This window comes from Rhinolophus ferrumequinum, chromosome 7 (genome assembly GCF_004115265.2).
Source record: "Rhinolophus ferrumequinum isolate MPI-CBG mRhiFer1 chromosome 7, mRhiFer1_v1.p, whole genome shotgun sequence".
Lineage (NCBI taxonomy): Eukaryota > Metazoa > Chordata > Mammalia > Chiroptera > Rhinolophidae > Rhinolophus > Rhinolophus ferrumequinum.
In genome coordinates this window covers 34,362,982-34,376,919 of record NC_046290.1, presented here as the reverse complement: position 1 = coordinate 34,376,919, position 13,938 = coordinate 34,362,982, and the positions used below count along the sequence as shown (strand labels likewise).

The 13,938-nt window shown below is 34.7% G+C and overlaps 1 protein-coding gene across 1 annotated transcript in view; it reads left to right on the top strand.

Annotated features, from left to right (window-relative positions):
- Nucleotides 1-13,938, top strand: part of DHX29 (DExH-box helicase 29) — a 43,154-nt gene that overhangs the window by 18,404 nt on the left and 10,812 nt on the right. Inside the window, exons 11-21 of the mRNA XM_033110508.1 lie at nucleotides 1,124-1,732; nucleotides 2,635-2,778; nucleotides 7,265-7,441; nucleotides 8,066-8,206; nucleotides 9,314-9,458; nucleotides 9,586-9,703; nucleotides 10,331-10,415; nucleotides 11,416-11,504; nucleotides 12,230-12,358; nucleotides 12,451-12,526; nucleotides 13,363-13,587. Coding sequence (XP_032966399.1) covers nucleotides 1,124-1,732; nucleotides 2,635-2,778; nucleotides 7,265-7,441; nucleotides 8,066-8,206; nucleotides 9,314-9,458; nucleotides 9,586-9,703; nucleotides 10,331-10,415; nucleotides 11,416-11,504; nucleotides 12,230-12,358; nucleotides 12,451-12,526; nucleotides 13,363-13,587 — 1,938 coding nt within the window. The remainder of the gene's footprint in view (nucleotides 1-1,123; nucleotides 1,733-2,634; nucleotides 2,779-7,264; nucleotides 7,442-8,065; nucleotides 8,207-9,313; nucleotides 9,459-9,585; nucleotides 9,704-10,330; nucleotides 10,416-11,415; nucleotides 11,505-12,229; nucleotides 12,359-12,450; nucleotides 12,527-13,362; nucleotides 13,588-13,938) is intronic.

The following is a 13,938-nucleotide window of genomic DNA, read 5'->3' as shown; positions in this document are numbered from 1 at the left end:
CTCTTTATTGAATGCTTTTTCTGAGTAATCCTCATTTTTGCTTGCTTATAATTTTGACTTTCTCTCACCCCTAAACATAGCCCTCCTTAGACCAGAGGCTCTGAGACATTGATTGGTTCAAATTTTCAAGCCATACTAATTTACAGAATAAAAATAATTGTGCTAGGGTGGTTGAATTAGGGAGAATTTTTCAATAGTTTGTTTTCCTTTAATGTTGTATTTTCTCTCAGCTTTAAAAAGTTACAGACATTGGTTCCAGTTTTCAATTTATAGTTGTTATATTAACTGTAAGCTTCCAATTTAAGGAAAGATTAAAATAAAGTACTACTGAAGGAAGCACTTTTAAGAAAACACAATGTTTTTTGGTGGGGAGGAGGTGTTAACATTTCATTTTTACAGTAAATGTGTATGTATATCTTTTTTCATGGGAAATTAAAACCACTGAAAATTTCAGACACTGATTAAGTGGAACTCCAAACAATAGTTCTTTTCCAGTGTCTGTTGGTAAAAGTTCTTAATGTCTTTATTTTCCTTATTTTGCAAAATAAGATCTCATAAGCTTAGTTGATAGAAATGACTATCAATGTTGTATAGATATTGTGGGCTCTCTTACAGCGCAGAATTAGAGTAAGTTAGATTCCATCCATTGTAGTTCATTTAAAATACTTTGACCCGTAATATTATATAACTACCATAATCTCAGAGCCAGCTTTGTTTTAGAAATGGTTTGCGGATCATCCACATAATTATATATAGCACCACTGCAGGAATAAATAAACATTTATTCAGTAGTTTGTTATGTTCCAGGAATAAGTACATGTATTAACTTAGTTTTTACCTCACAGTATGCCAATAAGGGAGGTAGTTATTAGCCCCATTTTACAAATGTAGAAACTGAGACACAGGGAGGTTGTTTGCCCAATGGCACACAGTTTGTAAGTTTAGAAGCCTGAATATGATACGCTGTTTATAAATTTTCATCATATGCACGTGTATCTTATATTAAAGTAATGAGGCAAATTGCATTTTAAGAGGAAGATAACTGTTCTTACGAGTTCTAACCTATTGAATTTACATATCTGCAGTTAGTGAAAATAACATACTGCTGTTTTTGCCTTCATAGTCAGTTCATCAGTTACTTCCTCCAACTTACCGGAATGTTTGGCTGGAGTGGAGTGATGCAGATAAAAAAAGGGAAGAATTAAATAAAATGGAAACCAATAAACCACGTGACCTTTTTATTGCCAAACTTCTGAATAAATTGAAACAGCAGCAACAACAGCAACAACAGCTTTCTGAAAATAAGAGAGGAAACTCTGAAGATCCTGAGGAATCTTGGGAAAATTTAGTTTCTGATGAGGATTTTTCTGCACTGTCCTTGCAATCAGAAAAGGCAGAAGATTTGGAACCTGTTAGAAACCTCTTTAGAAAGTTTCAAAGCACACCTAAGTACCAGAGACTTCTAAAGGAAAGACAGCAGTTACCTGTGTTCAAACACAGGAATTCAATTGTCGAAACTCTTAAGAGGCACCGGGTAGTGGTTGTGGCAGGTGAAACAGGGAGCGGTAAAAGTACTCAAGTACCACATTTTCTATTGGAAGATTTGCTTCTAAATGAGAAGGGGACAAGTAAATGTAACATTGTCTGTACCCAGCCCCGAAGAATCTCAGCAGTGAGTTTAGCCACAAGAGTGTGTGACGAATTAGGCTGTGAAAATGGACCTGGAGGAAGGGTAAGATGTTCAACTACACCTCAGTGAGTGGTGACATTACTCACCTTTGTTCCTGGGATCCAAGTGGAACCTGTACCAACTATGAGTTAACTATTACTGGTTGTTCAGTAGCACATCTCGGGCACTTTTCATGTTTTCTTTGATAGATGTGATATTATGCCATTCTGCTTCATATGAAAGTGATTAAAATTCTCATATAAAAGGAAAAATATATTCAGTTTAAAATTGAATATTCAAATATGTTACATACTAAATTAAACATTCAAAGATTATAGATAGATACAAATTTGACTCTAATGTCATGTATCTCAAGTTTTTGCAAATTTTTTCTGTGGAGTGTATTCCTTAATGGTTTTCATTAATTCTCAATGAGCAGAAAGGAAAAACAATGTAGAAGAGAATTCTAGACTATTTTCAAACCCTGTATTTAAAAAAAAAAAATACAGAAAGTACTTAAACATCTATTGTCATGCATTTTCCATGCCAGTATATACAAAACTGGCCAAAACTGAACTAGAGTGACTGCTAAGTATAGAAATAAATAAAATTGGTGAACCAAATATGATGAATTCCATGTTCATATAACTCAGTTTAATTATATTAAACATCTATTAATGTTTCCTAGTCATATTAATGCTACTGTGAGCAGGTGAACAACTTTCTGTCTCCATGCTTTGAAAAGAACAGAGGTTTTTCTTGTTTGAAATTACCAGAACAAATTTTATATAGTTTTATATGATTGAAGACCGTAGGGAAATAATTTTGATAATAAATCACACTAACTAGATTTACTTAGACTGCTCCACCTATAATAGCAGAATCAGCACCTGTGCTTCACTTTTTAAAGCTTGTTTCCCAGATCACTTGTGAGAACCTAATCTCGGCCTGTGTTCTCCCTTCAGAATTCTTTGTGTGGATATCAGATCCGAATGGAATCTCGAGCTAGTGAATCTACCAGGTTACTCTATTGTACAACAGGGGTTTTGCTAAGGAAACTTCAAGAAGATGGTCTCCTAACTAATGTGTCTCATGTTATTGTAGATGAGGTGAGTAGATTCTATAGTCATGTTCAGATAAATTCTAAACATTTTTGTACTAAAAAGATGCTACTTCTAATACTAGCCAACATTTTCTTTGTTGGCTTACTAAATGCCATACACTTTATATATAATTATTTAATTCTTTGTAACAAGTATGTCTTGTATCAGTTGATTTATTTAGTAAATACTATATAACATTTGCTATATGCTAGATGCTGTTCTAAGGACTTTACATATATATATAGGTGTATACATGGTAAGTTATATATATAAATTCATTTAATCCTCCAGCAATCCAGTGAAGTAGGTATTATTTCTGTTTTACCATTGAAGAAATTGAGACTCTGAGAGTTTAAATAGCTTGTCACATAGCCACTGGGGGTTCAAATTCAGGCAATCTGGCTGCAGTCTGTGTTCTTGCCAGTATACTGCCTCTCAACTGTATTTAGTTGCTAAAGGATTTTCCCTGATTCTTAACAGAAAACAAGGAATCTTCATCAATATGTCATTTTCTCTATTGATATCCCCCTACTTGAATCAAATTTGAATATACAATTAAATTATGCCAAAAGTTTCACATTAGAGTTATTTTAAATGGCATATTAGCATGGTATATGTAAATTGATTTGCTTTGTATTTTTTTCCAAGAAGAAATAGATATATAACATTTCTATTATTCAAAAATGTAACGTTTTCTCCCTGATATAAAATTTTTATGAATATCTGTTAATTCACTAAGTTCAGAAGGCAGTAGTCAAAAGTTCGGTCATTCATTGATTTTTTTTTAATTTTTTTTTTAATTTTTTTTTTTTAAGATTTAATTGGGGAAGGGGAACAGGACTTCATTGGGGAACAGTGTGTACTTCCAGGACTTTTTTCCAAGTCAAGTTGTTGTCCTTTCAATCTTAGTTGTGGAGGGTGCCGTTCAGCTTCAAGTTGTTGTCTTTTCAGTCTTAGTTGTGGAGGGCGCAGCTCAGCTCCAGGTCCAGTTGCCATTGCTAGTTGCAGGGGGCACAGCCCACCATCCCTTGCGGGAGTCGAAACCGGCAATCTTGTGGTTGAGAGCCGGCACTCCAACCAACTGAGCCATCTGGGAGCTCAGCTGGCAGCTCAGCTCAAGGTGCTGTGTTCAATTTTAGTTGCAGGGGGCGCTGCCCACCATCCCTTGCGGGACTCAAGGAATCAAACTGGCAACCTTGTGGTTGAGAGCCTGACTCCAACCGACTAAGCCATCCGGGAGGCAGCTCAGCTCAAGGTGCTGTGTTCAGCCTTAGTTGCAGGGGGTGCTGCCTACCATCCCTTGCAGGACTCGAGGAATTGAACTGGCAACCTTGTGGTTGAGAGCCCACTGGCCCCATGTGGGAATCGAACCAGCAGCCTTCGGAGTTAGGAGCATGGAGCTCTAACCACCTGAGCCACCGGGCCAGCCCCCATTCATTGATTTTTAGTAGACTACATATAGACTATTGGGTTATTTTCCTCCTTTGGGTTAGAAAATATTAGAAGTGTAGAAAAGTACAAAAATGAAAATAAAAATTATATTACAACCCAGAAAAAAATCAATGTTGACATTTCATTTGTATATTTATATATGTGTACATTTAGTATGTATGTGTATTATATAATTTTCACATTATTAGATGGTCTACAAAAAGATTTTTTAGTAGCTTTATAGTATATAATTTGGATGTCCCATAATGTATTTAACCGTTTCCTATTGTTGGACAATTTTAGGTTCAGATGTTTTTAAATCTAATATTTTAATAATAAATAAGTGATAGCAATTCATTTTTATTTAAAGAGTCTTTATTCTTTAATGGAGAAATTGTGATATCACTAAGATATCAAAAAGAAAGACTTAATGGCTGTTTGAGCAGGCCCGTAGATAACTGCTCTTGGTACTGGTGGACAAGGGGTGGGTTGGTGTCTCACAATCGTACTTTTGTGTGGTCAAGACCTAGATTTTATCAGCATCCTCAAGAATCAACGTAAGTCAAAATGCTAATTTATTTATAACAAGAAATTTTTACTGCTAGGTAAGTTGAAATATTTGTATTAGCTAGTCAGTAAGTTTTCTTGGAACCCCAATTTATCAGAAAATTGCTTAGTAAATATGCAGAGGGTGCCAAAAAAATGTATACACATTTTAAGAAAGGAAAACTATTAAAATTGTAATAATATATAATGATAACAAAAAATGAATACAAGTCGTGTTTGACTTCTGCAATTACAAGAGGTGCTCAAAGTGGTACCATCAGCATCTAGACATTTCTGATTACAGCAAATAACTGCTTGAGCAACATTGACCAAAGTGCCCGCTTGTATACATTTTTCTGGCACCCCCGGTATGTATCAGGGTAAACCCTAATTTAAAAGCCAGACCAACTTCAGAAAGCTGTTCTTTGATGGTGCAGTATTAGCAGTCTGTAGATATGATTTACTTAATTGTGCTTCAGTGTGATACTGCCAATCCCTTGAACAATACAGTAAGAGAAAGAAAAAAGCCTGCTGAAATTCATCATTATGTTAACTATAAGGATGTAGGAGATGTTGTGACAGAGTTCATTATATTATTTGGAGACTTCTTTATGAAAATGCTCAGGATAATACTTTTGGCCTTATAGTAATAGTTGTGGGATTTGTTTTAGTTTATGGTCAGTGTGTGAATTAAGTAACTTTTCCTGCTGGCTGCTCATACGTTTACAGCCAAATTTTTTGCCCATCTCTCCCAAGTGTACTTAATAAAATATACGCTTTTATTAGCTCTGTTTTATGTTCTATCTTTTTCTCTTAAAATCAGTATCTGTATAAATTACTGTCTATTTGTTGAAGTTCCCCAGACTTATTTCATCCATCAGGAAATCTCTTTCTTTATCTTCGGAAATAAATATCCTGGTTTAACCACCAAAGTAAAAACATCCAAGATATTTCCTTTACTTCCACATCCCCTAAATCCAATCACCTAGACCTGTTGATTTCTACTTTTCTCAAACTCATTCACTTTTCTCCATATTCATTGGTATTGCCCTAATATAGGCCACCATTCTCTTTAATTACTACAAAAGCCTCTAATTAAACATCCTGCTTTCTGTTTTGCTTTCCTCCACTATATTCTCCACATTGTAGCCAGAGTTACCTTTTTGATTCCCCTGCTTTAAAATGTTTTAACCACTGCCCTGACTCATTAGAATAGTGTCAGCTCCTTAACGTAGTTCATAAAGCCTTACAGCAGACAACTGAGTACCTCTCCAGCTTTGTCTCTTGCCCATTCCCTACTTCATGGTCAAAGCATCATTTTTGTTTATCCAGTTCCTGAAATGTATAATGATTCCTACTCCACCAAGATTTTGCGCAATTTGTGTCCCTTTCTCATCCTGTTCCTTCCCCCTTTTTTTTAAATTCATCCTTCAGTTCTCAGCATTAATGTACCCTTCCTGACACCCTGAATTAGCTATCTTTCATATGTAATTTCAAATCATCCTGTACAGTGTCCTCTTACTAGACTGTGAACTCTGAAAATGGGGAGAACTTTCTTGGTCAGTTTTTAATCCCCAGCATCTAGCATAAAGCTGAATACTTAAAATTTGTTGAGCTCTGTTTTAAAGGCTTTGCATAATCTCATTTGATTGTCACAACCACTCTATAAAGTCTGTATCATTTGTAATCTCATTTTATAAAAGCAGAAATAGATACAGAGATATATAAATAAGTTTCCTAAAGTCGTACTGTAAGTGGCCAAACTAAGAATTAAACCCAAGCAATTGATTCCAAAGCCTAAACACTTAACCACTGTTGCCTTCCTTCCAGACAAATGAATAATCAAACGTGTTTTAACTTACATTATCTTGATGTACTATATCTTTGTATGCTGCCTTAAATCTTATATAATACAATGGGGTAGAAGTAAGTCAGATTACAGAAAGTTGGAAGACAGATTGGTACATTCAGCAGATACTAAGTTCTGACAGTGTACCATGGCTGTTATGCTCTTTTCCAGGTTTACAGCTCTCTTCACTAAAATGCATGTGTTGGTAGGACATAAAAAAACACTTTTTCTTGGAGAGTTGATAGAGACGCTGTCAGATTCCTACTAATCAACTCCCCTTTTCCTACATAGTAGATAAACCATCTGTCTTGTGGTGATGGCAACAGTACAGTTTTATATTAGTGGCAGAACTTTAGGAATCATCCTATCCTGGCTTCTAAGTGAAATTTGGGAGATTACCTTGATCTTATCAGTCAGACACTTGCAAGCCATCTGCTATCATAGCTAATTTTGTTCATTATATGCTAATTTTTACTGGTTTCATTTTTAGAGGGTGACTTTATTTTCAATTGTGAAGATCTGCCTTACTTGAAACACAGTTTCTCTCTCCACATGTACTGACAATATTTAAATATTGATTAACTTTTAGTAAATTTGAGTGTCTGATTATTTTAGCTTCTTACTAGACCTTATATATGATTAATTTTTTTATTCCCTTTATACTAGGTTCATGAAAGAAGCGTCCAGTCAGACTTCTTACTAATCATCTTGAAGGAAATTTTACAGAAACGCTCTGATCTATACTTGATTCTAATGAGTGCCACTGTAGACAGTGAAAAGTTTTCCACATACTTCACACACTGCCCTATTCTCAGAATTTCAGGACGAAGTTACCCTGTTGAGGTAAGTTTTCTTTATAATACATATGTGAACAAAAACTACATTCCCACCAGGGAGTATTCCCAGAAGATAGTCTGAGCCCAGAACTATTCCTGGGGCGTTGTAAGTCAAGAGAGGACCGGGAGGTGGCCTTGGGAATCAGGTGGCTGGTGCTGCCTGGACTGAAGGCAGTTGGGCTGGAAGGAGGATTCTGCTGAGAGGCATACCTGCGAAGTACAAAACATAAAACACATTCCCACATCAAAACCATTCTATCCAGAGGGAGGCTGCTGCTTGGCAATAAGCAACTCCTTTTGTACCCACCTCTCAGATTTAGGGTTGGCTTTGAAGCTTCTTTTCTTAATGTTTATCCTTTTGGTTCAGCTGATAAAGATGGCTCTTTTAACTGATTTTCACGTATAAAAAATGTACACCATAATGTAATTTGTCCTGAGACTTCTAAGGACGACCTCATTTATATGAACGAAGTTCTTTACTCCCAAATAATGGAGAAAAAAAAACTTTTTTCATAATATTCTAAATTAGCATTTGATGGCATTCAAAAGGTAACAATCCCCTTGTTCTCTCCAAAATGATGTTTTCTGAAATGAATTTGAGTTCACCATTTATATCCCTTAATCTATGCAGGTTTTTCATCTTGAAGATATAATAGAAGAAACAGGCTTTGTACTGGAGAAAGACTCAGAATATTGTCAGAAATTTCTGGAGGAGGAAGAAGAAATAACCATTAATGTTACAAGCAAAGCAGGGGGAATAAAAAAATATCAGGTAAAAAGAAAACATTTTAAAAGACATTTGATAATGATACCCAGGGTGTAACCTGCCATGGAGTGCTGGCACAGTGAATTCTAGTATAATTTGGTAGGAGAAAATATGATTAAGAGCAAATTTTAAAGGCCATTTCTTCAATCTTTGTTTCATAGAGCCCAGTCTTTGGTTTATGATAGTTTGTCTTTTGGGCCATATAGGGGCACATAACAAATCAAAGACTATGTAAGAGATAACTTTTATTGTTTCATAGCAATGATCAATTACTGAGGAATAAATTTGTAATGATTTTCTCTACTTTATTGGAACATCCTAGGTGATCAGGTTGGGCAGGCCCCAAATCTACATTCTCACCAGCGATTTTCTTAGCAGCCTGTCCTGGTGTGAGCCAGCCTTAGCTCTGTAGTGAATCTGTCCAGGGCAAGCACAGTTCTTCTAGAGAGTTAGTTTCAGTGATATGTTTTTAAAAATATCACAGAAGCTATGTTGTCCTGCATTTTAGACAGTGGTAGTATACTCAGTATTTTCATTATATTCACGATATGTCGTGCATGTATCCAATCTGATGTAAGCGCAAAGTTGAAAGACAGACTGGTACATTCAGCAGATACTAATTAATCAGATAAACCAAGAAAACAAAAAATTAAAATCTTTCCCTAAAACTCCAGAGATAGAAATTAGAAACTAAAGAAAGACTTCATAAAACTAAAGAGATTACTGGAACTCAGCAACCAAAGTAAAATCTAGAATGAATGAGGTAGGTATAAACTACTTATTAAAGTAATTATGACCTCTCGGCCTGGTTGCTTTTCAGTTGCCACAGAACAATGCATACAGTATTCTGTTTTTCTTTAGTTCTTTAATTTAGTATGTACATGCCAAGATAAAAAGTTTTGTTATAGTTAAGGGGGCTGGATGAAATTAAATTATAGGAGAGATGAAATCTTGCTATCAAAAATTGTACTCTTGATATATTTTAACAAAATAATAATGGTGACAATGAGAAAAATATAGATTTGAATGAATGAGATACCTCCTTTTTCCTTCTTTGTCTTATAAAAATACTTAACTTTTTTGTTCATCTTTTTCTGATTGTGTTTCTTTTAGGAATACATCCCAGTTCAGACTGGAGCAGGTGCTGATTTAAATCCATTTTACCAAAAGTACAGCAACCGCACTCAGCATGCTATTCTCTATATGAATCATCATAAAATCAACCTGGATCTCATTTTGGAACTTCTTACATATTTAGGTATATATCTATTTCTAATGTGTCTTATTTGTTTTGATAAAAGTTTTCTATTAACTAGAGGTGTTTATTAATATAGGTTGTTCCTTATCTTCTTATTTTGAATATTGGATCTTTTTAAAAATTTCAGATAGAAGTCCCCAATTTAGAAATACTGAAGGAGCAGTATTGATCTTCTTACCAGGCCTTGCTCATATTCAACAGTTGTATGATCTCCTATCAACTGACAGAAGATTTTTTTCTGAACGGTAACTACTAATCTTTATTATATTCCTGCTAGTTTTAAAATAGAAAAATTGTTTCATTCATTAAAGTTCTTGATCCAAGCTTTCAAAGTCTTTTTACCATCAGTTAAAATTGTCCATGCTCAAAACAAGTTTGTTTTTGCTTTAACATTTCTTTATAGCATTTTATCTACTAAAAATATTAGGTACGATTTCTGTATTTGTTCTATTTTCTTAAGATGTTTAAGCAGAGGGAATCCTGTGGTTAAGAATAAGATGGTGATTCCCCTCCCCAACCCACTGGATGATTCAAAACCCCAACAAGGTGGTAATTTATCATCCATACATATTGAATTGGCTGTTTACCTGTTTTGTTATAGTTTATTATTGCTGTCATGGGTTTTCTTTCATCAGAACATTTTTAAAATTCTTTAAAACCCAATATTCCATAGAATGCATTCATATTAAATTTTTTCTCTTTGATAAGTATATATGGGGTTTCACTGTACCATTATTAAAACTTTCATGTGTTTAAAATTTTTCATAATAAACAATTTTTAAGTTGCTTCCTATTTGCAAATAAATTTTGTTATTCTTTGCAGTGCCTTCTAAAGAGAAACTCTTGCTAAGAACTATGATTTTAACTTTCAGATATAAAGTGATAGCTCTGCATTCTATTCTTTCAACTCAAGATCAAGCTGCAGCATTCACACTTCCTCCTCCAGGAGTCAGGAAGGTAAAATTTAGTTCAGTAAATTTATGCATGATTCATATGAGAAGATTTCATGAAAGTGTTATGACTTCTTATCATCAAAGACAGTTATTAGTATTAAGTACCTTATAGTCTATGACAGACTCCAGGTACTCTGCAGCTTAACAGACTCAAAAGTGAACCCAATTTAAAATTAAAGTATATGAATATTTATATTATGTGTTACTAATGGGGAAAGACTTTTTAGAGCGGTAGTTGAAAAATGTGGCATGGATGTTGTTTATAAAAAGAAAATCACTACTTTTAACTCCAAGAAGGCATTATGAAGGATGTTAGATGTCAGGAGCTATTTGAATCCAGGGAGGAGGATTTTTTGTTGTTTTCTAGGGTCTTTCTTCATCCTGATTATTTTTATAATACATAGACAATTAGGTTGGGGAAAAAAATCTCAGTATTTTCATTGTGTTCTCTATTCAGGATTCTGAATGAAGAGATAATTTGGCAAGAGAGTTTCTCAGATTTTGAACCGTCTCTCAGAAGGGGCAGGGAAAGCACAATATGGGAACTGTGGGGAACCCAGAGCTTCCAGAAGCTTGGACTTTTTCAGGGGGCGTGGGTTCTCATCCCTAAACTGCTACCATGTTTGTGCCCTTGGCAAGCACTCACCCTCACTTTCTCAACTCCAGCCTTAGAAGCCCTGGAGTTCTCAGAGGACAGTTAGAAAACCATCAGTTTAATCCAACTCCTTTGACCAATTTCCCATTCTCCTTGTGTCCTTTTTTTTAAGATGACTGACTAGAATTAGAGAAATGGTCTTTTTGTTAGAATAAAAATTTGTAACTTGAATTAGCAAGCTGAGATGATGAAACTAATTAGAGCAAATTAAAATTACACAGTAATAATAGATGTGAATTTTTGTAAATAAAATTGAAATTTACTTTTTAAATTCATTGGCTCAAACTAGCTTAAATTATAGCACATTGCTGAAAGTTGTTACCTAAATGTTTTGGTTTTTTATTTTCAGATTGTTTTAGCAACAAATATTGCAGAGACTGGTATCACTATTCCAGATGTTGTATTTGTAATTGATACTGGAAGAACAAAAGAAAATAAGTAAGTTTCAGTTTCCCAAATCAAAACATTTTTAACGTGAAAAGAGTTGGGTACTCTTGAATTCTTTGGAAAAATCACAGAATCATATAGGGGAAAATTCCAAATGTCCTAATTCTGCCCAAAGCAAAAAGTCTCAGAGAAACTATAGGAAACTTTAAAATGTCTGAGACTAAATGTCAAATTTCATGTCACAGGCTTTCCCATAAGCAGTGCCAGTGTACTAGACACCTTAGTAGTCTGTTATAATCTATTTACACTATCCCTAGTATTAGGAAACTTTAGTAATTTTTGGAAATGAGTGTGACTATCCAGTACAAAGTAAACCATTTAGAGGAAACATTTTCATGGTTTTAACTGTATCTTGTGAAAAATATGTTGAATTACAGGGTTCACAGTGGCATTTCACAAACTGTTTCAAAGAATTATTTTTGCATAATTAATAGGCATTCCAATAAAATCAAAAAGTTTCCATGGTTAAGATTAATTTGGGAAAGGGTAAGTTAAACAGGTTTTTTTCTTGTGCCAGAACCTTTAATTTGGTAGTATGAAATTTAATATGCAGTGTTTGATAAATTATTTAAATATGAAACATGATTTGGAAAATATTGGTCCACAATGATAATTGCCTAGCTGCAACTTAATTTTAGGAGTCAGATATTTTGAGCCTTTTCACATTTTGATTTAAGTCACTTACCTACGTATACTTTCCTCAAACATTTTTTTAGGTACCATGAAAGCAGTCAGATGAGTTCTTTGGTTGAGATGTTTGTCAGTAAAGCGAGTGCTCTGCAGCGCCAGGGGCGAGCTGGGCGGGTCAGAGATGGCTTCTGCTTCCGAATGTACACAAGAGAAAGGTATGGCATGGCACTGGAAATTTAAAACACGTGAATCAGTAGTGTGGCATTCTGATAAAATGTACAGTATTTAGTGTTGTTTTATTTTTCAGATTTGAAGGCTTTATGGACTATTCTGTCCCTGAAATCTTGCGTGTGCCTTTGGAGGAATTATGTCTTCATATTATGGTAATCCCTAAGGAACTCAGAAGAATTTTTTATTCTACCCCCTACCCCTTTCTAGAAAAAAAAAGAAGACCTAAACTTACCTTATGTTTCTCTAGATGTTGAAGTATTTTCTTAAAACGATAGCCCTACCCCATCTTTTTTTAAGTAAACCCACTGTGCTTTAATTCTGCCACAGTTACTCATACTTTATAGATTGAAATGCAGTCTCATAACCTAAACCAATAGTTCTCAGTTGGGAGCATTATTACTTAACAGAGACAAGTGGCAATGTCTAGAGACATTTTTGGTTTTCAAAATGAAAACCGTTTGGTTTTCAACGGGGGAGAAGGAGGGAGGCATCTAGTGGGTAGAGGTCAGGGATGCTGCTAAACATACTACAGTGCACAGCCCAGTACCTTAAAACAAACAAATTTCTGGCCCCAAATCACAATAGTGCTGAAATTGAGAAACTCTGACCTAAACCAAGGGCTTCCTAGTCTAAAAGATCTATATCCTTTCGTTCTTAGTTTTTTGACTGTAAAAATCAGGAATATAGAAACAAAATATGGACTGGCAGGTCTCATCCTCATGCCCACTCCCTTAACACATACACACTCCCAGTTGTAAAAAATGAGTAAGATAGCCTTATTCAGAAATTTATCCTCTTTGCTCAAAATTTTACTTAACTCAAATTTAGTTCCAATTTGACTATCTCTTTGGGTAGTGTTAAATATTTTTGATCACATTAGGTTGGTGCAAAAGTAATTGTGGTTTTTGCAATTTTTTTTTAAACCTTTTAAACTGCAATTACTTTTTCACCAACCTGATACAAATTTATCACTTTTTTCAATCTGCAGAAATGCAATCTTGGTTCTCCCGAAGATTTCCTCTCCAAAGCCTTAGATCCTCCTCAGCTTCAAGTAATCAGCAATGCAATGAATTTACTCCGAAAAATTGGAGCTTGTGAACTAAATGAACCTAAACTGACTCCATTGGGCCAACACCTTGCAGCTCTACCTGTGAATGTCAAGATTGGCAAGATGCTTATTTTTGGTGCCATATTTGGCTGCCTTGACCCAGTGGTAAGATAAATGACGCTGCTTCACTTTAAATATTATTTTGGCTGAGAAATTATTAAGTTTGGAAATAATTTTTAACGTACAAAATTTTTATTATCTAACCATGCTGTGTGTACTAATAAATGTTTTTTTATTTTACTTTTAATTTTTATTAAATTTATTGGGGTGACATTGGTTAGTAATATTATATACGTTTCAAGTGTACATTTCTATAGTACCTCATCTATATATCGTATTGTGTGTTCACCACCCAGTCAGTTCTTTCATCACCAAATATTTGATCCCCTTTATCCTCTTCTACCACTCTTTTCCCTCCTAAGGCTCTGGTAACCACCGAACTGTTGTCTGTGTCTA